Source organism: Teleopsis dalmanni, chromosome 2 (genome assembly GCF_002237135.1).
Source record: "Teleopsis dalmanni isolate 2A chromosome 2, ASM223713v2, whole genome shotgun sequence".
NCBI lineage: Eukaryota > Metazoa > Arthropoda > Insecta > Diptera > Diopsidae > Teleopsis > Teleopsis dalmanni.
In genome coordinates, this window is record NC_051847.1 from 38,169,384 (window position 1) to 38,193,489 (window position 24,106).

At 27.8% G+C, this 24,106-nt stretch overlaps 4 protein-coding genes across 4 annotated transcripts; 2 read left to right on the forward strand and 2 right to left on the reverse strand.

Moving 5' to 3' along the window:
• Positions 1–3,239: 3,239 nt before the first annotated feature.
• LOC119682053 (glutathione S-transferase theta-1) lies at positions 3,240–4,222 on the reverse strand. Its single transcript, XM_038095394.1, has 4 exons — positions 4,023–4,222; positions 3,857–3,959; positions 3,450–3,769; positions 3,240–3,382 (listed from the first exon to the last, which is right to left on the reverse strand). The coding sequence occupies exons 1-4, from the start codon at positions 4,135–4,137 to the stop codon at positions 3,258–3,260; spliced, it is 663 nt and encodes a 220-aa protein (XP_037951322.1). The 5' UTR covers positions 4,138–4,222; the 3' UTR covers positions 3,240–3,257.
• Positions 4,223–8,665: 4,443 nt separating this feature from the next.
• On the reverse strand, positions 8,666–10,346 carry LOC119682052. Its single transcript, XM_038095393.1, has 3 exons — positions 9,977–10,346; positions 9,402–9,768; positions 8,666–9,119 (listed from the first exon to the last, which is right to left on the reverse strand). Exons 1-3 carry the CDS (start codon positions 10,273–10,275, stop codon positions 8,871–8,873), a joined length of 915 nt encoding a protein of 304 aa, XP_037951321.1. The 5' UTR covers positions 10,276–10,346; the 3' UTR covers positions 8,666–8,870.
• A 2,812-nt stretch (positions 10,347–13,158) lies between these two features.
• LOC119674343 lies at positions 13,159–18,293 on the forward strand. Its single transcript, XM_038085479.1, has 6 exons — positions 13,159–13,493; positions 13,568–13,943; positions 14,036–14,289; positions 17,150–17,458; positions 17,542–17,917; positions 18,010–18,293. Exons 1-6 carry the CDS (start codon positions 13,195–13,197, stop codon positions 18,262–18,264), a joined length of 1,869 nt encoding a protein of 622 aa, XP_037941407.1. The 5' UTR covers positions 13,159–13,194; the 3' UTR covers positions 18,265–18,293.
• Positions 18,294–21,179: 2,886 nt separating this feature from the next.
• On the forward strand, positions 21,180–22,422 carry LOC119682051 (alpha-tocopherol transfer protein-like). The gene is made up of 3 exons (XM_038095392.1): positions 21,180–21,521; positions 21,596–21,971; positions 22,064–22,422. Exons 1-3 carry the CDS (start codon positions 21,223–21,225, stop codon positions 22,316–22,318), a joined length of 930 nt encoding a protein of 309 aa, XP_037951320.1. The 5' UTR covers positions 21,180–21,222; the 3' UTR covers positions 22,319–22,422.
• Positions 22,423–24,106: the final 1,684 nt, after the last annotated feature.

Below are 24,106 nucleotides of genomic sequence, written 5' to 3' on the forward strand. Positions count from 1 at the left end.
CTATTGTGTAAATATTACACAACTGTTAATAAAACATGCATACATCACGTTCGTATATATTTGATATTTAGACTTTAATTTCTTTTAAAAAAAATTTATTTTATTTTAAATAGAAGTTTCGGTAATAGTAAGAAAATTTTAATTGTTGAGATATAATACAACTTTTTCGCATACCATCAAATATCCATCATCATTGTTCTTTGGAAATATCTATTATATACAGTTTTATTATTTTACAACATCCACTCTCCGCCCCTAGCACTCTCCGCTTGGACTTCGTCCAGGCCTTGCGCCATAAAGCTCCCAATATCTCTCCTTTTATTTCCATGATTGGGACTCCGATTACTCCCCCATCCCTCTCGACAATCTACTTTCTGGCTTAGATGAATTTAGTTTCACCTAAATATTAAGCCTCTCGCACTACTCTCCCCATCTTGATTACTGGAATAAGGTTGTATCCGCTGCACGTGACTGCAATCTTCCATGCTCGTTCCTAAGAGGTGGTTTTAGAATTTTTTTTAAAATGTGTCAGAAATTTAACCGTGCCCTATTTGAACCATAGACTCGCGTAATAAGACTCAGAAGCAACGTACATTCAATTTATGTTATTCAAATGTCTAGTTTTGTGGATTTTGTGTTTCTTCATTCGTAAACAACTATTATATTTCTTATGCTATTTACATAACCTTCTACAACAACCTTCTATTCTTCTTTGTTCCTTCTTTCTCTTTTTAGTTTCTTATATTCATTTCCTCTAGACATTTTCTTCTGGACACTGTCTTTCCATCTTCTTTTCTTTCTTTTCTTCTTTTGCTTCTGATATTATTCTATAACATCTTATGTTCCACTCTTGTTTCTGGCATTTTTATAAGGTAACCGAGTCACCTTAAACGCTGTTCTTTAATGAACTTGAGGTTAATAAACGATATTATTTTACATAGGTATATTCATATTGAGGTGTCCGACAGACTTCTAAGTTCGATAACTTCCATAGTAGAAAGTCTTGATCTTGTTACTAAAGCGACAAGTGTGGGATTTAAACAAAAAGTGCTCAGTTGTATCCTTTTCTTCCATGCAACTCCTATATATTTAAAAAGGGATACCCAATTTTTAGAGTATTTAGGTTATCCAAATATAGCCAATACGAGGTTATAGAAGTGTGGGTTATATTAATAAAATTCGAATATATATATTTACGGATATGTTAAGGTAAATTTCAAGTGATTTATTTCATTATTAAAATTATGTTATGGTAGATTTTTAAATCACGTTCGATTTTGTGTTTCTATATATATATGTTTTTTTTAGATAAATTCAACTTTTTTTAATTATTTCTAAAGCAATTAGATGTGGAAAAATTTTACTTGTCGTTATTTGTATACTGTTTGAGTATAGATAATAAATATATTGTCATCATTTTCAATTCATCTTATTATTACTATGTTCAGATTTTCGGAAGGGCTCCATTATAATGCTAATCAATATATGTCAATGAAACCTTGTATATGTATGCAATATGTTATGTTTAGTTATAAGTTATATTTTGTGTTCTAATGTAATAGATCATTAAATAAAATACCTCTAAAATTAACATTAAACATCTATTTGGAATATTAAAAATAAGAAATATACTTCATAATTATATTGAAACCATTTTTAAATTTTTTTTGAACTTTTCAAACTTTTAAAAAATACATCTCTGCTTTATATTACTTTTAAATGAATGTGAGATATTAATAATTGAAAAGCTTTCTTATATTATTTTTAAATAATTTCATTCTCAGAGAGCAACTATTTAAAAACTGCCTAACTTTCGATGCCGGTATATATACTCACAGTAGAGAAAAGTTCATTGCTACTGCAATTTTTCTATTCTGTAGGTCTCCTCTATTTTATCATTTTTATTTATTATAATTGATAATACAATTATACATATATAATATTAAGTAATATGATATAATTATTATGACATAATATACATATTTATGTAGTTTATTCACTTATTGGTACCTATTATAATAAGAGATACCAGGAGTATATGGACCAATCAAAGGAAAAACATTCTAAGTTTTTCCTTTGATTGGTCCTTTGATTGGAATCACAGGAATTCTAATAGGACACTGTAAATTAAAGTGCCATCTTACAAAACTGGGTATATATACGAATGCAAACTGTAGATTCTGCGAAGAGAATGAGGAATCAGCCACACATGTGCTGTGTAATGACCTGCATTAATGCACAAACGGGACTCCTGGGAATGTATAACCTTAAGGAAGAGACAATAAAACCCTGAGAAGTAGGTTTTATACTAAATTGCATTGACGCAACAAGTCTTAGAGACCTTCTCTAAACCCAAGAGGAGGCACCCGATAATACAAAATGGCCAAAATATTCTTTTATAACGTTCTTATTTCAAATTTTCTAGTGGATATTTGGTTAAAATAGCAAGTTTGTAAAAGATTCTATACTTGAATAATAGATATAAGTATATACACATAAGTGTGTATATTTAATAAGTATGTAACTATGTAAATAACTATAAGTATGTAAGTATAAGTATGTAAGTATAAATATGTAAATATAAAATTAATATAAGTTACAGAATATTTTTTAAAAATTAACGATAAATAAAATAATATATTCAATACTCAATTAAATCCTAATTTGTTTAGATATAGATAGATATTATTCAGATGTCTGAGTTGGTGAATCAGCACCTTTACTCTATTTTATCTGTGTACAGTTTTAAGTCACACTAAGAATAACTGAATACGGGGCTTTATAATATGATGGATCTGATGTCTTTGTATCTGCCTGTGTTTATCAAATTTCGCTGTATTTTTAGGACGCTGAGAGTTGGATTATTGTGACTGTCAATTATATTGAACAGTTTCAGAGCACGATCTTTAATGTATTTTTCGACTGAATCGACTCTCAGATCTCTGTGGATATCCGCTCCTCTTACGTACCATGGGGCGTTAACCAGTTTTCTTAAGGCAATATTTTGCCCTCTTTGAAGAATTTTTAAAGTTGAGTTTGGCGCTTGGCAAAACGCAACACTGCCATAAAGTAGTCCAGGTTTAATAATCTGCTTAAATATGCTAACTCTATTCTTTATGTTTAGATATGTTCTTAAATATTTTCGCTTTTTAAATGAAAATTTATAAAAAAAAAATTTTTTAAAAAATGTTATATAAATGCTTTTATTTTTATAACAAATAAATGAAGTTAAAAAATTAATAATTTATTTTTTTATTTCAAGCAGACTTTTTGTAAATAAATTTATGTGCTTCATCATAATAAGGATTAGATTCCTTACGCACTTTTTCTAGCCATTCAGCAATTTTCGGATATTTTCTACTAACATCGTATTTAGTCAATCCTGAAATGATATAATTTTATACATAAATAAATGAAATTTTTATTAGAAAAAATTTTGAATATATTACTTGTCTGTTCTATTTCGCTAGCACCAAATATATCAGCTATAGTAAGTTTTTTTGCTGTTAGAAATTCAGATTTGTCCAACCATATATTTTCAATAATATCTAAAGAATTTTCCATTTCTTTTTGTAATTTTAAAATTTGTTCCTCAGAAGGCATTTTAGCCAAACCATTCATAGGTAAAAGCCACAACCGCATAAAATACATGGCACAACCAAGACGTACACTTAAATGTTGCCATTCCAAGAACTCATCAACTTTTGCACGGGCTTTTAATTCCTTAGGATAAAGTGTTTCACTAAATTGGCCTTTGTCAGACAGGTATCTGAAAGTATTTCAGGATTTTTAGTTAATTTTCTTAAGAGTACTTCTTGCAACAGAAGCAACAGAAAACTTAATTATAATAGCAAACCTTAATATAGCCACACTTTCTGACAAATGCAAATCTCCATCCACAATGCATGGTACTTTTTGGAATCGATTGATTTTTTTGTATTCTTCAGATAACTGTTCACCTTTAAATAAAACAATAACAAAAATGAACTTTTAACAAAAAATTAAATATAAATTTTTCTTACGTTTTCTTAATGCCACCGAACACTCCTCGAAAGGAGTCTTTCCCATTTTAAATGCTATCCACAAAGCTCTTGATGGTTGTGACATTAAATCAAAGTAATACTTAAATTTGGCCATTTTTTAATTTTTTTAAACTAATTTATCAAGTATTAATATTACAAAAATAAATAAAAATAACTAACAAACGAAAAACTCAACCTGAAATTTTCAGTGCTTGATTTTGTACTGAGCAGGTACAAAGTACAAAGCATAAACAAGCTTTGCCCAGCTGTTTACGTATCTGTCAGATACATTCGCTCTCGCAGTGCGTACGGCATGTCGAAGTAGTTGGTCTGTGTTCTCAATTTTTTGTTGTTATCAAGTTTTTCGTTTGTCATTCTGTTTATAATAAATTTTCATACACAAGACACATACTTAACGAAAAAAAATTGCAATATTAATGTTCTACACTTACCGGCTTCATACGTACATGTTCTTAAATGCCAACGAGATGGAAAAAGATATTCGGTCTATTACAAAATTTATTCTTGTCTATTTGTCTACTTGTCTATCGATTTCAAAACGTGTTAGTTTGTAAAGTTACATTACAACTTAAAAATTCGGATTACTTAAATAAATTTTTTTAGTAAAAAAATTAAAATTAAATTTTACGTATATTTTATTAAAATAACATATACATATATCTAATGAATGTGTATATATGTCTATTTTTAAAAATTTTAATGTAAAATTTGCAATTTATTTTATATATTTTATTAAAATAAATACAAATAAATATGTAAATGTCTATAGTCAATATTATTTCAATTCGAAGTAACTTATTTTAGAAATAGATAGATGTAAAAATTTGAAAAAAATATGTATTATAGCCAAAAAAAGTAAATATCCATATAAAAAAAACTCTTAAGACGTCTTTGAAAATTTCAGCATCGATTTACCGTCCTTATTTGGCTACAACAACTCGTTACCGAGTTTCGTCCGGTCGTATGCGAAAGAAAAAGCATCGATGCCTCACAATTAGTCAAGGTTAAAATTTTTAAGGCTTACCCAAATAATATAACAAAACTGGTCAAAATTATTATTAATAATATTAACAAATTTAAAAGCCTCACCCACATTTTTCTAAGTAATGCGTAACCAACTCCATAGCCAACACACACAGCATAAGCATAGCGCACCCAACCAACAATGGTTAAGCCAATGGGTCATCGCTCGCAATGATAGAATCTATACTGAACTTTTAGTTAATCTAACCTAATCTATGTGTACAATAATGTTAAACTTATTTATTATGTTTATATGTTTTAAACCCAAATAAAGAAGAAAAAATATCAAAAATAAAAAAATAGTTTTTATTTGCCAATATTTTTGCTACATCCTACTTGAGATTTTCAACAATTTCTATGCCCACGTACGTAAGATTGATTTAGATCCTTTGTTTAACATCAAATGATTTTTTGGTTTTACAGTGTTTGCACATATATAATACTTCAAAGCCATACCTCTTTTTTTTTTGCTTTTTGCAGTAGGTGAAAAGCATCAAAAGCCACAGTGTTACACTTGAAGACTCCCACAGCAATGTGGAAACTTCATACCAGTAACCAAGGGAGAAAGACTTGATATCTAGTGGCCTAGGATTATCTAAGGTAGCATGCATGAACGTGCTGTGGGTAGATGGGTAGTAGGTGGAGGGAACTGGGATGTGGACCATATACCTCATATCAACAGTACACAACAGGCATGTAACGTACCTGTTGTAAAATGGGAGTATTTGGCTACCTTAGTTCTTAAGGGATCTACACAAATGTCTAATTTCAAATATCGCTAGTTAACAATAATATACTCTTTTGAGAAATATTGTTTTAAAAAAAATTATTTTCAACTTGTGAGACTTAAAAAATCCCTATTTTTTAACTGAAGAATGTATTGACCTTTGAAATAGGGGTTTGATCAGGAAATTTGGTATAAAGTTTATTATACTACACTGTTGCACACATCACGTTTACATTACCATGAAATATATTATTATAAAATTATCTTTTTTTTTATTATATTCAATTTGTTAAACTTGAATTGAAAATTTAATAAAAAAATTAATTACTACTGCAATTACTATTAAGGTTCTTCAACAATTAATATTTTAATATTTGATAAGTCATTGAATATAATTCTACATTCTACTAAACACTTTTATTCAATCAGTAATTTTTTATTTTTTTTATTTTACAATAATTATTTTATGATATGGAATAGTATCTGAAGAAATGTAAAATACTATTGAGATATTTTTGTAATTATTATTTTTTGTTTGATGAATATGAGACTTCATAGAGTTATAAATAAAGTTAACTCATTTTTTTGAATGCAATTTTATTGCAATAAATTAAAAATTGTAAAAAATTACAATTAAAAAAAAAATACATATATATATAATAGTAAAAACAAATAAACAGAAAAATGTTAAAGCTCTATTTCCATTTAAATTCAAATACTGTTACTTTAACCCAATTAAAATCGTGTTAATATCTATTACAATACATACATATTAAAATTAGTGCTAACATTTGTTTATATACATAATCCTTAATCAATAACATCCGACAATTACTGCAAACGATTTTTCTTATCTGAAAATTGCGTTTTGCATTATTTTCGATTCGAAAACCATTTTACTGCATAAAGTAACTGGTTTTACGTTTAACTGTTTCAGTAGTTCAACTGAACTAGTCCGTAATAAATAAATTAAATTTCGATTCCTGTTTTAAATTTTGTAAGAAACCAACTTATTCCAAAAACTTGTTACTAGTATTAAAGCATGTATTTATAAAAAAAAAAATATTTCTTTCATAATAATTTTTTGAACTTGATATCCGTATGAGTTTTCATATTTGCCGCTTCAAAAATCTCATATTAAATTAATAAATCTTACAGATTATAGGGACTTGTAAAAGTTAAACAAATGTCGCAATGTTTCTCTAATCTGTGTTCCGGGAAATTTAAATGTAGATAGAAGCAAAAAATTCAAAGAAATAACAAAAAGCCCTTACAGTACACCAATACCTATGGCAAAACGAGCTATTAATGGTAAATGTCTTCAAATATCAATTTATTGTTGGAAACATCTAAAACATCCCGTTTTAATTATTATTATTTTGTGCAGAGCATCTTAGTCTCTCCATAAAGAGAAGCCAATATGCTTTGTATTATGGAATTGCTCTCAATTTATAGCAAGATTTTCCTCTTTCCTTGTAAATTGTGTTTCTCTACGTCTTTCTGAATCGTCCACAGTTTGCCTAATATACCAACGTTGCAAGTATTATGTTATATCGCTAATCGATTTACGCAGTTCAGCCGTATTTTTTTTCATGACTTGTCTGTAGTAATACTCTCTCCATAAAGAGACGCCAATATGCTTTGTATTATGGAGTTGTTCTCAAATTACAGCAATATTTTCCGGTTTTCTTGTAAATTGTGTTTCTCTACGTCTTTCTTATATTTATCCATAGTTTGGATAATAATACCAGCATTGCAAATATTATGTTATATCGTTAATCGGTTTATGCAGTTCAACCGTATTTTTTCACGACATATTTGCATTAACAATATATATATATATATATTTATATATATATTTATATATATATGTATATATATGTATATAATATATGGTATATATAATAATATATAATATATGTATATTGCTAAAGACTTTTTATGATATATGATCCCAGTTCTTCATTTAAAGACTAATATACTAATATTCGTTTTAGAAACAGTTTGGTGCACAAGGTGGATTACTTTTAGACCGAGCAAACCGGGCATACCATCATTGTGACAACATAGTGACGATGCGTTAGGCATTTTTAAACCTCATCTCCGCATAAAAAAAAAAAATTTTTTTAAATTTAAAATATTTAAAATTTCTTTTAAAATAATATTAGAACCTTATACTCGCTGAGTATTGTAATCAGGCATCGACTTTTTTAATTATTATGTTGAGGCTAGTTGAGTCAGTGCAACTGAGCACTTTTACTCTCTATTAACTCTATTAACTCTTTGTGCCTTGACTAGATTATTGTTTATCACTTCATCAGACTAAGCAATAATTGACCTCAGATCTGCATACGTCCCCGAAGAGCCTGTAAACATTCTGAGGGCTCTATCCTTTATGTATTTTTTGATGGGATTAATCATGATGTCCCTGAGGATGTCATTCGTCCTAATGTACCATGGAACTTTGAAAAGTCTTCTCAGAGCCTGGCTTTTCTAGCTGGTGAATAGTAGTGTTTGAAGCTTTGCTAAACGCTACACAACCATATAGAAGTGACGGACGAATAATTATGTTTATTTATTTCTTTTATCTTTTTTAATTATACACTAATTTCATTGCGTATTTCAAGTATTTCATACTGTTTAACAAATTATTTAAATTATTACTTAATTTTTTATTATTATTTACTTTACTGCAATTTCTAAAATCATATAAATTTGATAAAGTAAAAGCAAAAAAAAAAATATTACCGATTATTTATCTGTTATATATTCAACATTTCAGTTAAAACAAACAAGGCTTCAATTTCTGTTTAAAAATCAAATTTATTTGTTGTTTCGAAATTAATAATATATACTTACTTAAAAATATCAACATTCTCTTTAATGCTTAAACTTAGTTATTAATTTTTAAACAATTTTGTTAAATATTGCATACCTATACTAATGCATAATTGTTCGGATAGTAATGAAATTTTGTGCTCTTCTGAAATATATAATGAAAGACGATAAAATGACAACACCTGTAATTAGTTTTCAAATAGCCACTCATTTTAGTAATACTTTGTACATCAGGACTTTTAATCTACGTCCAATTTACGAAAACTTCCTTCACCAGAAGATTTCGTTTCAGTTACAAGGTCATTGCGTAATTTCTCATCAACACCATAACTAATCTCTTCATTGAAGTAATTGTCATACGAAAGCAAAAGTTGTTCGAAGTTATTGACGGCATCGTCCAGTGTGCCATTTTCACCACCCAACTCTACCGGTAAGTACTCCGCACCGATGGCTTTTTGTAATGATTGTACACTTGAATGTATGTGTAGCTTAAGAATATAAAAAATATATATATTAACGATAATAATATATATGGTTACACTTCATTAATATATATATGTGTTATATGATATAAAAGAAATTGATTGTTACTGAACTAAAATTAAAATTTTAGAAAAAAAGTTATATAGATAATATCTATAAATAGATATATAACATGACGGAAACTTAAAAACTAATGCAATTTGTTTCAATATTATTACAAAACTAATCAATAATATTATTTTTAATAATAAAATTATACAATTCAAAAAATTTTTTATTAAACTTACTAGTTCCTTTTGTTTCATGCAGGTGCGGACTAGTGTTAATACTATTTGTGCCTCCATAGATGCATTCACAATATGTGTACCCTTTAAATTAGTTGGTACACCATATTCCAGAAAGGCTGACATTTTTTTAAACAGACCAGAGTCATATTGACGTAAAAATGCAAATGGTATTTTACCAAAATCGATTATTTCAACAACGCCACTGATTACCCAGTTATCGTCCGTATTTATTTCGATTTCAGAACGGAACGTATGATAGCGGAAGACGTCGTATACACTATATTTGGAAGTATCTATATTACCCATGCGTGTATAATGAATACGTGGGCCACCAGGCCCAATAGGATTTGGAAGAGTTGCAAAAATACTGTATAAATTAAAATTAACATTACTTTAATTTTTAAAAACATTTTCTTTTTATTCTTTTTTATACAATATATGTTTTCATATACATATATTTATCTAATATGTTTTCACTTCTAAAAAAAAATTTTTTTTTTAATTGCAATAATCAATTTATGCACATAGGAATTATTCTGGAGTTTTTTGCTCACCCATTTTCTCATTTTACTCACCCATCTCTAACCATTCCAAGTAATTTCTCATCGATGTGACGTACTTTTAATACCTCCATTCCTGTAGATTTATAAGTATAGTAGTATTCGATACGTATTTTAGCATTTTGCAAATTATATTTACAAAACCGTAGGAAAGCAAGTAGAAATTGATCATCGGTGCGGGCCTTTAAGTACGTTTGCCCTACTATCCATTCTCGTAGCTTTATTATATTCTCCTGTATGTTATTTTCATTTTCGTTTAATTCTACACGTGCTACTTTGGCCAGTTCTGAATTGAGTGGTCGAATGTGTGCCATTTTTATATTTTAGAATTTTGAATAGAATTTTCAAATATAATCCAAATTTTTTGTTACAACTGAAATTAAAATTTTTTATTCAACATTATTCATGTAAATATATATTCAAACTAAATTCGATAATACACATAAAATTTTCTAAGGTAACCACGATAGGTCGATATCTTTGACTAAAAGTTAACAATTTGTACAATAATTACGATAAGTTATCAAGTATTAGTGTTGCCCCATAACTTTGCAATAAATAAAAAGCAACAAAGAAGTATTTCATTTATCGGGAAATATTTTTTTTTTATACAATAATGACACATCAAATTAATATATATTTTTATTGAATGAGTCTTTAATCTAAAAAAAAAATTTAATCTAAAAATATTTAAAATCATACGGTAAGTGAAAAAAACTTATTCCACACGTTTAACTTTAATTTACATAAGTCATTTTAATTTTAATAAATATATACACATATTGAATATTTAATATATAACATACAGATACATTGTTTATTTGCTTAGTTTACAAAAACCGCTCCTCTTCTCATAATTATTGACCATTCACTGTTTTAAAACCACTTTTCTTAAAAGAAACTGCAATGGATAAACCAACTTGTAGAGTTGTGTGTGAGACTTGAACCCACTAAACCACCTCTTAGGAATGAATGGAGAAGATTTCCACAGCATTGTGAAAACTTCATTTCAGTAATCAGTGGAGAGAGGAGAATTTATGTTTCTGTACGAGAATCACTATTTTGTGCCCAATTATGAAAAAATACTAACTTGTCGTTGAAAATTGATTTATTGTTTATCGTATTCTCCTTTATGACTTATACACTTTTACATGCCTTCGAACCATTTGTAAAAGCATTTTTTCAATCTTCTTCAGACCCCTCCAAAACATGGTTTTTAATGGCAACAAAGACTTCTTCCACCGGCAAAAATCGTTGTCCACGCAATTGATTCTTGACATTCGGAAACAAGAAGAAGTTATTGGGTGCCAAAACAGGACTGTACGTCGGATGACCCATCAATTCCATTTTCTGAATGTTCAAATACTTGTAGTCAGCTGTTACGACGAGATATGTAAGCACTCGCATTGTCTTAATGGAGATGAAGAATGGTCCGAATGCGTTTGTTTGTTTTCCATATTTCACTGAATACTTTCAGTACGCAAATGGTTGCATACCATTCGGAATTGACTGTTTTACGTTCCTGTAATGGTATACTCGTAGTAAGTTGATCGATGCACTCTTGTCTTGATAAGAGTCGTAATAAATCATCGCACGAAAATTTTCTCGAATTAATTAAATATTTTCGCGAACACTCCATTTACAAATTACTGTAAATAACACAAATAACGCTCTTTTGACAAAAAGTCTTAGGTAAGTTATATTTAATAATGTAAAGCTTTTGTATAGAAACATCAGATAGCACCATATAAATAGTGACCCTGTATATAAATTTTCTTAATATATCCTACCAAGCAGTTAAACTGTCAACTGAATTTGGTAGAGGGTTGTGATTTGTGTAGTTCTGATATATCTCCAAAATAAAAAAATCTTTAAAACTCGGGATGTGTTATATTCGGTGCGTCGAATACAATCCCGAGGTCATCGCAATACTAAAATATGCATTGGAAACCAAAACATTCACTCAAAGTGGGCACAGAAAGTGCTGTTTCTCAATAATGTATAAACTAATTATAGAGAACTAATTGGATTAATCAATTTTTGAATACTTAGTAATTCATAAGTTACTTAACGATGTTCATGCTTGTAATCTTTTAGTGAATTACCACGACTATACCATACACGTCTTTAAGTTGTATCATTAAGATTGCAGAGATTATTTATGGTTAACATAAATACTACCACTACCCATTACGAGGAGCATTTCTTCATGGTTTTAAAACAGTCTTGTTTTTATTTCTTTAAATATTATTTATAGTTTGTGTTATTAATGTATTATTAATAACTGATGCTGTATTTAATAAGCGCTACGATTTATTTTTTATTAGTATAATATTATTACTATTAAGTAAATTTTCAAATTATCTACTCTTAAATATTCAAGTTATCAAGTGATAATAACCATGTTAAAACTTTATTTATTCAGATTTTAGTCTTTTAATCTTTAGTCACTATTTCGATTAAGGATTCCCATAGATAACTTTTCACTTCTAGGCTAACGTACCTGAGAAAATAAACATTATTTAAGACTTCTTAAGATCACTAATTTTATAAATCGTCTTTCAAATTTAATGAATTGCAATAGAGTACAACAAAAAAGGGAACACCCGGATATAATGTAATTGCAATTTCCAGAACTGTAAATAAAACAACTTTAGATTTGATTTAATATATAATTGTTTAAAAAAGTGCAACACTACAGTAACTACAGTTCAATTATAATAAAATAATGTTTTACAATCAAAAATAAATGAGAAAATATATGCAGTGATATTAAATAAAAACTATAAACTTATCAATTTAAAAACAAAGGTTGACTACAGAAGTTATAAAAAAATATATTTAATTTATAATGCAATCGACGTTCTTCATAAAAACTGTAATAACTTTATACATAAGACAATAAATTATTATTGAAAGACTGTAATTATAAGTAATCAATATACATATATCTGATCAACAATGACTGTACAGTCTAAAGACATATTATACATGCATACTTTATTTCGTTAAGTTTAAACAATTTAAAAAATAAATTAGTTATAATTTATATGCTTTGAAGGCATTATATGAAAAAAAAAACAAAAATCAGAATTACTTAATAATTAAAAATAATTAATAATTATATTAAATAATTTTAAGTCAGATATAGTAAAATCAAATTAAGAGCCTCCCTAACAGTTGAGAAACGTTCTTTCTTCGATAGAGATACATTCCAAATATTATTACTAAATATGACAGGACTACGACCACTAAATGAAGAATTAAAAGCAATTGCCAAGAATGAGTTAAATGAAGTTGAGAGTCGTATAGTTGAAGATATTTCAATGCTAAAAACATGGATCCAAAAGCAACCACATTTGAGAGCTCGTACGGACGACCAATTTTTAGTAACATTTCTTAGAGGCTGCAAATATAGTATGGAAAAAGCTAAATCTAAAATTGACTATTACTATACTATCAAAGCCTTAATACCTGAAATGTTTGTTAATCTTCAAATGACTGAAGAATTTGTTGAATTTGCACGCTTAGGGTAAGATAATAGATTTGTAACCAATATATATGTAACACATTTATAATTTTCATATTTTTTATTTTTAACTTAAGTTGCTTTTTAGTACTTCCACAGCCACTTGGCGGCATCGGTGGCCCACGTATATACCTAACAAACTTTACAAATTTAGATCCAAATAAAAACAGTTTAAGACAATATTTTCGATATCATACAATAGTTCATGAGTTTGAGATAAATATGGATGATACTGGTATCATAAATGGTTTTGTTGAAATTGTGGATTACTCCAAATACAACCCAGCATTTATAAAAGAATTTAATCCAATATTTTTAAAAAAATTATCAGTTTTTCTTGATAAAGCGGTGCCGATGCGCATAAAAGGATTACACATCGTTAATTGTCCAAAGGAAGGAGCAGTGTTTTTAAACATTGTGAGAAGTTTTCTAAATGAAAAACTAAAACAACGAGTAAGCAAAAATATTATTTAAATATTATTTATTATTATTAATATTATTAATAAAAAATATATTAGTCATTTTTTATTAATATCTTTTAACAGTTTTTCATTCACAAAAGCCTAGAAGATCTTTATAAAGTAATACCAAAGGAGAATCTACCAATTGAATATGGTGGCACCAATGGTTCTATACCGGAGATTAAAGCAGATATGGAAAAGAAACTTTTAGATTTTAATAATTATTTCATTGAAGAGACACAGTATGGCGTGGATGAAAAATTAAGAATTGGTAAAAAGGTAAATAGTGAAACTCTCTTTGGCATTGATGGATCATTTCGAAAATTAAATATTGATTAAAAGTGGTTTTGTTAAAATAGAAGGTCTACAGGAATATTCGTTTCATGGAAGCGATTTAATTTTATAACACTTGTAAAAGGTTTGTAATTTTACTAAACTACAATTCTCACCAAATTTTATTATGTAAAGTACTTATCAATAATATAAGACAATTTCATTGATTATAAACACTTATCGAAATATTTTTTTGTATTTTATATAAAAGAGAACTAATAACATTCTTTATTCAATCCAACTGAAATATTCATGAAATATAATTATCAAAAACGAACAACTGAATATTCTTTCTTCGTTTGGTTTTTTTTCTTACTATTTAGTGTTTTTTAATAAATTGAATTGGGTAGATTGCAAATATCTGGCGTCAAGATTTAACAAAGGATTTTGGTTAAATTTAATATTAAAAGTAAATTTTCCCACTATATCAGACTTTAGGACAGATTTTTTTACTCTTAGTTAACTTTAATCGCTGATTAGTCCTGTAATTATTCAAGGTGTGATACCATTCCCATCACATAAATTTATATCATATAAATAATATTAAATATTTAATGTTCCAAAACACAAAAAAGGGTGTGATTCATTATATATATATATATAACTTACACAAAATTTAAAGTACTTTCTATACTTGAATCCTTCGTTAACTTATTATTTTACTTTAAACTAAAAATGCATTAATAAAAATAAAAACTCACTAATTGCGCCTCCAACAAATGACGTTAATATGAGGTTAATCAATCTGTGATTTTTACTAGAATATTGCGTAATCATTGATTACATAATCAAAGTCAATAAATAATGAATGGACAAAATAAATAATCAAAGATTCTTAACAAATAATTAAAAATAATAATGGGGCTGATCTAATTATAGAATTAAATATAAAGGTGACAAGACCGATTTTTAAAGTTATAAGCTTTTTATATTGTAATTTTCATGTGAGAATTTATAACTCTTGAACCAAAGAAGGTAATGGAAAAAGTTGCCCATAGTAGTAAATTGCATCAATATCATATCAATAGTCAAATCGATTTCCCGAGTGCGTCTACATGCGGTACGCAAATTTTAGATCAGTCATAAACACAAAGCTTTTGAGGAATATATAAATTAATCAGTAAGAAGGGTGGAACTCTGCAGAAACCCCTTAGCTATCAAAGAGTAAAAATGTCAAGATTTTCGTCTAGAATTTTGTTTAATGCTATATCTGTTATAGCAGAAATCAAAGGATTTGCCAAGCATTTATCGAACACCTGTTAGTGCAATTGTTTGTTAAAATTGAGATAATTATTGTCCTTCAGGCAAAAGTCTAGTATTTTACCAAATTTAATTTTAGATATTTTAGTGCAGTCTTTGATAATATTTCTATTTTTAAAAGATTATAATTTGTTATGTATAATTTGTTATGATAATGTATGATGAAAGATAGTTACAGTCAAACAAAAGGACATTGCAACACTCAGTTTTGCATTGGCAAAGAAAGACTATTCAACAAGAAATGTCCACAGATCGTGCTATCTCTCAATTACTATATACCTAAATAAACTAATAACGGAGCACACATTAGGGCAGTCGGTTTGTAGATACCTAGTAAAGTTTCACAAGTACTAAAAATGAACATAGCCCTTCAATGGATCTAATGCAATTCAGCTAACCTCGTCTCTAGTTCGTATCATTAAAGATTTGAAGAACTAAAAGAAATATCTTAGCTTAAATGCTATTGTATGGATCTTAGCATTTCAGTAGAATATACATTTATTTTGGTCTTTTATAACATGACTACTGATATTATGAATGATATTTCAGATGAAACTTTCATTAAATATTTCATAAAATTTTATATAGGAGTATTAAGAAATTTATTAATTAATCAAAATAAAATGCATTAACATTATATACATTAACATATATCTCGTTATAAAGAGAATTTTTAACCTGATTTAACATTAAGTTATTTAAAAAAGCTAAACAGACAAGCAATAATTTGATTATAGTAATAACATATATTACCAGAAAGGATAAATACGAAAAATATATAGTTTAAATAAAATAAATTCTTTATTTTAAATTTTAAAATTAAAATTAATTCTATAAAATAAAAATAAGAGATTACTCCAATAATCTTGATTCTTGATTCTTTTTCTTGAATTAGTGCTATTACGCACTTTTACTCTATAATGGCTGGGGGCTTATCTCTTCCCCACACAAGGCTTTAACTAGGCTAAGAAATCATATCATTTATTTGTCTTTTAGTTAATGACGGACCTTAAATCAGCATATCCTCCTGAGAGTCCAGAAGAGGATTTGAGGATTATTAGGGCGTGGTTAAGTAGCGTATCAACTTTACTGAATAATTTTAGAGCTCTGTCTCTGATATATTTTTTCACTGAGTTTTGTTTTATGACAGCAAATCTATTTCGAATAGGAAAGGAGATGATAGTAAAGAAATTTTCATATTCAATTTTTTCATTTTTAAGTTTTTATTTTACAACAAAGTTTTGCACTACATTACACTTTATTATTATATTACACTTTTTACACTACATTCTATAAGAATTGTTTAAATAATTAAGCAAAAACTGTAATTACAAGTAATCATTATATATCTGATCTTCAATTGTTGTTCTAATTATTAATTATATACACACTTTATTAAGTATCTGTATATAAGTATTATATTTTATTAGGTTTAAACAAATTTAATAAGTAACTAAATTCAACACTTACAAAAAAAAACAATAAAAAACAAATAATTAAACAATTAGAAAGAACAATGTTATAACATACGTATATGGTAAAATCCATTTAAAGGCCTCTCTGTCAGTTGAAAATCGTTCTTTCTTGAGTATAGATGTGACATTTTTATCTTAATATGACTGAAATACGACCACTAAATGAAGAATTAAAAGCAATTGCCAAGAATGAGTTAAATGAAGTTGAGAGTCGTATAGTTGAGGATATTTCAACACTAAGAACATGGATCCAAAAACAACCACATTTGAGGGCTCGTACGGATGACCAATTTTTAGTAACTTTTTTAAGAGGCTGTAAATATAGTATGGAAAAAGCTAAATCTAAAATTGACTATTACTATACTATCGGATCGTTATTGCCTGAATTGTGTACGAATCTTCAAGTGAATGAAAAAATTATTCAATTTGGACGTGCAGGGTAAGATAATAGATTTGTGACAAGTATGTTACGTACGTAACGCACTTATAATTTTAATTCATAAATTTTATTTTTAAATTTAGTTGCTTTGTAGTGCTTCCGAAGCCCCTTGGCGGAATGGGCGGCCATCGCATACATCTAACAATTTATAAGAATTTAGATCCAAATAAACACCATTTAGTTGATATGCTACGATATCAAACACTGATTAATATGTTTGAGATAAATATGGACGACAATTGTACCATTAGTGGTGTGACTGAAATTGTGGATTGTTCCAAATTTAACAAAGCAATTTTAAAGGAATTTGATCCAATATATTCTAAAAAATTAATAACTTTTAACAATAAGGCGCAGCCACTGCGCATAAAAGGATTCCACGTTCTTAATTGTCCAAAGGAAGGAGCAGCGTTTTTAAACATTGCGAGAAGTTTTCTAAATGAAAAACTAAAACAACGAGTAAGCAAAAATATTATTTAAATATTATTTATTATTATTAATATTATTAATAAAAAATATATCATACATTTTTTGTTAATATCTTTTAACAGTTTTTCATTCACAAAAGCCTAGAAGATCTTTATAAAGTAATACCAAAGGAGAATCTACCAATTGAATATGGTGGTACCAATGGTTCTATACCGGAGATTCAAGCAGATATGGAAAAAAAACTTTTAGACTTTAATAATTACTTCATGGAAGAGACGAAGTATGGAGTGGATGAAGAATTAAGAATTGGTAAAAAGATAAATAGTGAAACTCTGTTTGGCATTGACGGATCATTTCGAAAATTAAATATTGATTAACTTTTTTGTTATTGAAATTTTACACGATTTATAAGAGATTGATAACTGAGATTATCAAAAATAATTTACTTTTTTCAATAATTTTTGTTTATTTTCACATTTATTTATCTAATTTAATTTACTAAAGAAATCAAATCAAATTGCTTAAAGAAACTATTCAGAATTGTTATTCATATCTAGATAAAAGAGAATTAAAACCACTCTTTATTCACATATAGTGTGAACTATATGTTAATTAAATAAAAATATTAAAAATGTAATTTTTTGTAATATTTTTTTTTTATTTAATACTTAATTTAATAATATAAATTTTAAAGTTATTTAAGTATTTTATCAAAACAAGACTGTAGCATATTATTGTCTTATTTCGATTTAAGGAGTATTAACGCTGGTATACCCAAAGTTACTGTCCTCGCTTCCACTTTTTATTTATTGTATACATCTGAATTGCTATCTTATAACTAATATATTACTACATCATAACAGGGAAAAAAACGCTTGAAGCAACAAGGAGTGAGTTGCAATTGGCAGTTAGCTTTGCACTGAACAGAAACGTGGAACTTGAAGCTTAATAACACTAAGACAATACACATCAATATCACATTAGAAAATAATAGCTTTTAAGTCCATACACATCAATGGTTCAAATACACCATATACAGTCGAGCTAGATATCTCGATAGAACGCTTCATGCGAAATTGCGTTGGAAGACGCATGTGAGAGAGGCACGACTGACTTCAGTTAAGACTGAACAAAATATATTTTCGCATCGGTAGGCACCCGATAATGCTTATACAAAACAAACTTCTGTTATATAAAAACTATGTTATATACAACTATAAATGTGTACTTTCGAAAACATTATTGCATTAATTCAGCACTTTAAATACAAAGTTTTATGACTGAGAGTCAATACTCCATATTATATAGGAAATTCTGACTTCCATCGCAATCTCAATATTTTAATCATTATCAATGTAGTCAAAGAATAAATCAAGAACATAAACAAAGACTTTTATATCATGTTAATGTTGAAGCATCTGCATTATTCAAGAGAAGTGCTCAACGGCGACGGCTTAAACCTTTTTTTTAAATTATTTATGTGGTCTTACATTATGTTCCCATTGCTTTCATTAAAACAATTTATTTAATTTACAATGAGCTTTCATGTTTTTTAACTAAGTTAATAAGGAAAATTACAAAATATATTTCCGAAAAAAGAAATTATAGAAGAAGAAAATATAAAAAACAAGTCAAAAAAAAAACAAACTAGTCAAACATGTTCAGACAAGAAGTAAGAATGTTTAAAATGTTTATTTTTTACAGATAATATATATAACTGATCTAGGCCATTTTATTCACAATCCTGTCCCCAAAATCTTTCTTTTTTTAATATAACAACTTGTTTAAAATTTACACTTTATATAATAACATTCAATACCTATAATAACAAAAGTCTAGCAATTTGTCCCTTTGGATACAAAAAAAGCTCAATATAGGGGTGCCATAAGAGTTAACGCAAAAAAACCTCGCAGTTCAAATATCCATCCATGCGAATCGCAACAAAATCGACCCATTTCTAAAGCAGTTGGAAATGAAAAGTGGATCAGGATCACTTACGACAACGTCAAGTGAAAATGGTCATGGTCAAATCGCGACAAGTTTCCTGAAACGGCCAGAAAGGTTTTGATGAAGGTTTGGTGGGATTTGCAGAGAATTATCTACTATGAAATGATCCCCTATCACAAAACTCTTAACTCGGAGTTGTACGGCTAACAATTCGACAGCCTGAAGGAAACAATCGCACAGGAACTGCCACTTTTGAGCATTAGGAGAAGAATTGTGTTTCATCAGGACAACACCAGGCCACATACATCAATAATGACTGAACAAAAGTTCCGAGAATTTGGTGACGAATGATTTTTTTCGTGAAAATCTTCGCTTCAAGAGAGGCTTGTATAATTCAACTGTCTCAATCTTTTGCCAATAAGGACGATGACTTTTATAAGCGAGGCATAATGAAATTACGCTTAAAAAGGGGAATAAAGTATCGAGCAAAATAGCGTATATTTGACCTAAATCGGATTAGTGTCACTATGATAAATAAGCCTTCAATTTCGTGCAAAAATAATGGATTTGTTTTTACTATATCTGTTATATTACGAGAATAGAGTGACTATAGGTGATAAAAATATACTGTTTAAAAAAAACTAACTGCTTCTTTTAAATTTAATAATATATAATAGTATAATTATATAAGATATATAGAATATATATTTTCTTAATTTAAAATTATTTATATTTTATAATAGGAAATATGTTTCAATTAGAAAGAAATATGACAGTAAGGAAATTTTGATATTGTTGTCGTTGTTGTGGTTTCTTGAGTTAGTGCTATTGCGTACTTTTACTCTTTTGTGGCTGGGAGGCTTATCCCTGCCCCACACTAGACTTTAACTATGCAGGAATTCATATCGTTTATATATCTTTTAATTGATGTCGAACCGTAGGTCAGCATATCATCCTGTGGGTCCAGAGGTGAACTTAAGGTTTGTTAGGGCGGAGTTGGGCAGCGTAAAACTTTTTAATTTTAAATTTTTTATAAAAATTATAATTTTTTTGCTCTGCATTCTAAAAGAATTGTTTAAGTAATTAAACAAAAACTGTAATTATAAGTAATCATTTTCTATTTTATCTTCAATTGTTATTCTAACTATGAATTATATACACACTTTATTAAGTATCTGTATATAAGTATTATATTTTATTAGGTTTAAACAAATTAATAAGTAACTAAATTCAACACTTACAAAAAACACAATAAAAAAGAGGTAATTAAATAATTAGAAGGAATAATATTTAAACATTCATATATATGCTATAAAACAGTTTAAAGGCCTCTCTGCCAGTTGAAAATCGTTCTTTCTTGAGTATAGATGTGATATTTTTATCTTAATATGACTGAAATACGACCACTAAATGAAGAATTAAAAGCAATTGCCAAGAATGAGTTAAATGAAGTTGAGAGCCGTATAGTTGAAGATATTTCAATGCTAAAAACATGGATCCAAAAGCAACCACATTTGAGAGCTCGTACGGACGACCAATTTTTAGTAACATTTCTTAGAGGCTGCAAATATAGTATCGAAAAAGCTAAATCAAAAATTGACTATTACTATACTATCAAAGCGTTATTACCTGAAATGTTTGTTAATCTTCAAATGACTGAAGAATTTGTTGAATTTGCACGCTTAGGGTAAGATAATAGATTTGTAACCAATATATATGTAACACATTTATAATTTTCATATTTTTTATTTTTAACTTAAGTTGCTTTTTAGTACTTCCACAGCCACTTGGCGGCATCGGTGGCCCACGTATATACCTAACAAACTTTACAAATTTAGATCCAAATAAAAACAGTTTAAGACAATATTTTCGATATCATACAATAGTTCATGAGTTTGAGATAAATATGGATGATACTGGTATCATAAATGGTTTTGTTGAAATTGTGGATTACTCCAAATACAACCCAGCATTTATAAAAGAATTTAATCCAATATTTTTAAAAAAATTATCAGTTTTTCTTGATAAAGCGGTGCCGATGCGCATAAAAGGATTACACATCGTTAATTGTCCAAAGGAAGGAGCAGTGTTTTTAAACATTGTGAGAAGTTTTCTAAATGAAAAACTAAAACAACGAGTAAGCAAAAATATTATTTAAATATTATTTATTATTATTAATATTATTAATAAAAAATATATCATTCATTTTTTGTTAATATCTTTTAACAGTTTTTCATTCACAAAAGCCTAGAAGATCTTTATAAAGTAATACCAAAGGAGAATCTACCAATTGAATATGGCGGCACCAATGGTTCTATATCGGAGATTAAAGCAGATATGGAAAAGAAACTTTTAGATTTTAATAATTATTTTATTGAAGAGACACAGTATGGCGTGAATGAAAAATTAAGAATTGGTAAAAAGGTAAATAGTGAAACTCTCTTTGGCATTGATGGATCATTTCGAAAATTAAATATTGATTAAAAGTGGTTTTGTTAAAATAGAAGGTCTATAGGAATATTCGTTTCATGGAAGCGATTTAATTTTATAACACTTGTAAAAGGTTTGTAACTTTACTAAACTACAATTCTCACCAAATTTTATTATGTAAAGTGCTTATCAATAATATAAGACAATTTGATTGATTATAAACACTTATCAAAATATTTTTTTGTGTTTTATATAAAAAAGAACTAATAACATTCTTTATTCAATCCAACTGAAATATTCAAGAAATATAATTATCAAAAACGAACAACTGAATATTCTTTCTTCGTTTGGTTTTTTTTCTTACTATTTAGTGTTTTTTAATAAATTGAATTGGGTAGATTGCAAATATCTGGCGTCTAGATTTAACAAAGGATTTTGGTTAAATGTAATATTAAAAGTAAATTTTCCCACTATGTCAGACTTTAGGACAGATTTTTTTTACTCTTAGTTAACTTTAATCGCTGGTTAATTCTTGTAATTATTCAAGATGTGATACCATTCCCATCACATAAATTTATATCATATAAATAATGTTAAATGTTTAATGTTCCAAAACACGAAAAAGGGTGTGATTCCCTATATATATATATAACTTACACAAAATTTAAAGTAATTTCTATACTTGAATCCTTCCTTAACTTATTATTTTATTTTAAACTAAAAATGCATTAATAAAAATAAAAACTCACTAATTGCCTCTCCAACAAATGACGTTAATATGAGGTTAATCAATCTGTGATTTTTACTAGAATATTGCGTAATCATTGATTACATAATCAAAGTCAATAAATAATGAATGGACAAAATAAATAATCAAAGATTCTTAACAAATAATTAAAAATAATAATGGGGCTGATCTAATTATAGAATTAAATATAAAGGTGACAAGACCGATTTTTAAAGTTATAAGCTTTTTATATTGTAATTTTCATGTGAGAATTTATAACTCTTGAACCAAAGAAGGTAATGGAAAAAGTTGCCCATAGTAGTAAATTGCATCAATATCATATCAATAGTCAAATCGATTTCCCGAGTGCGTCTACATGACAAAGAATATTACTAGAATCACCTGTGCTGGACAAACTTTTTTCATTGCGGTACGCAAATTTTAGATCAGTCATAAACACAAAGCTTTTGAGGAATATATAAATTAATCAGTAAGAAGGGTGGAACTCTGCAGAAACCCCTTAGCTATCAAAGAGTAAAAATGTCAAGATTTTCGTCTAGAATTTTGTTTAATGCTATATCTGTTATAGCAGAAATCAAAGGATTTGCCAAGCATTTATCGAACACCTGTTAGTACAATTGTTTGTTAAAATTGAGATAATTATTGTCCTTCAGGCAAAAGTCTAGTATTTTACCAAATTTAATTTTAGATATTTTAGTGCAGTCTTTGATAATATTTCTATTTTTAAAAGATTATAATTTGTTATGTATAATTTGTTATGATAATGTATGATGAAAGAGAGTTACAGTCAAACAAAAGGACATTGCAACACTCAGTTTTGCATTGGCAAAGAAAGACTATTCAACAAGAAATGTCCACAGATCGTGCTATCTTTCAATTACTATATACCTATATAAACTAATAACGGAGCACACATTAGGGCAATCGGTTTGTAGATACCTAGTAAAGTTTCACAAGTACTAAAAATGAACATAGCCCTTCAATGGATCTAATGCAATTCAGCTAACCTCGTCTCTAGTTCGTATCATTAAAGATTTGAAGAACTAAAAGAAATATCTTAGCTTAAATGCTATTGTATGGATCTTAGCATTTCA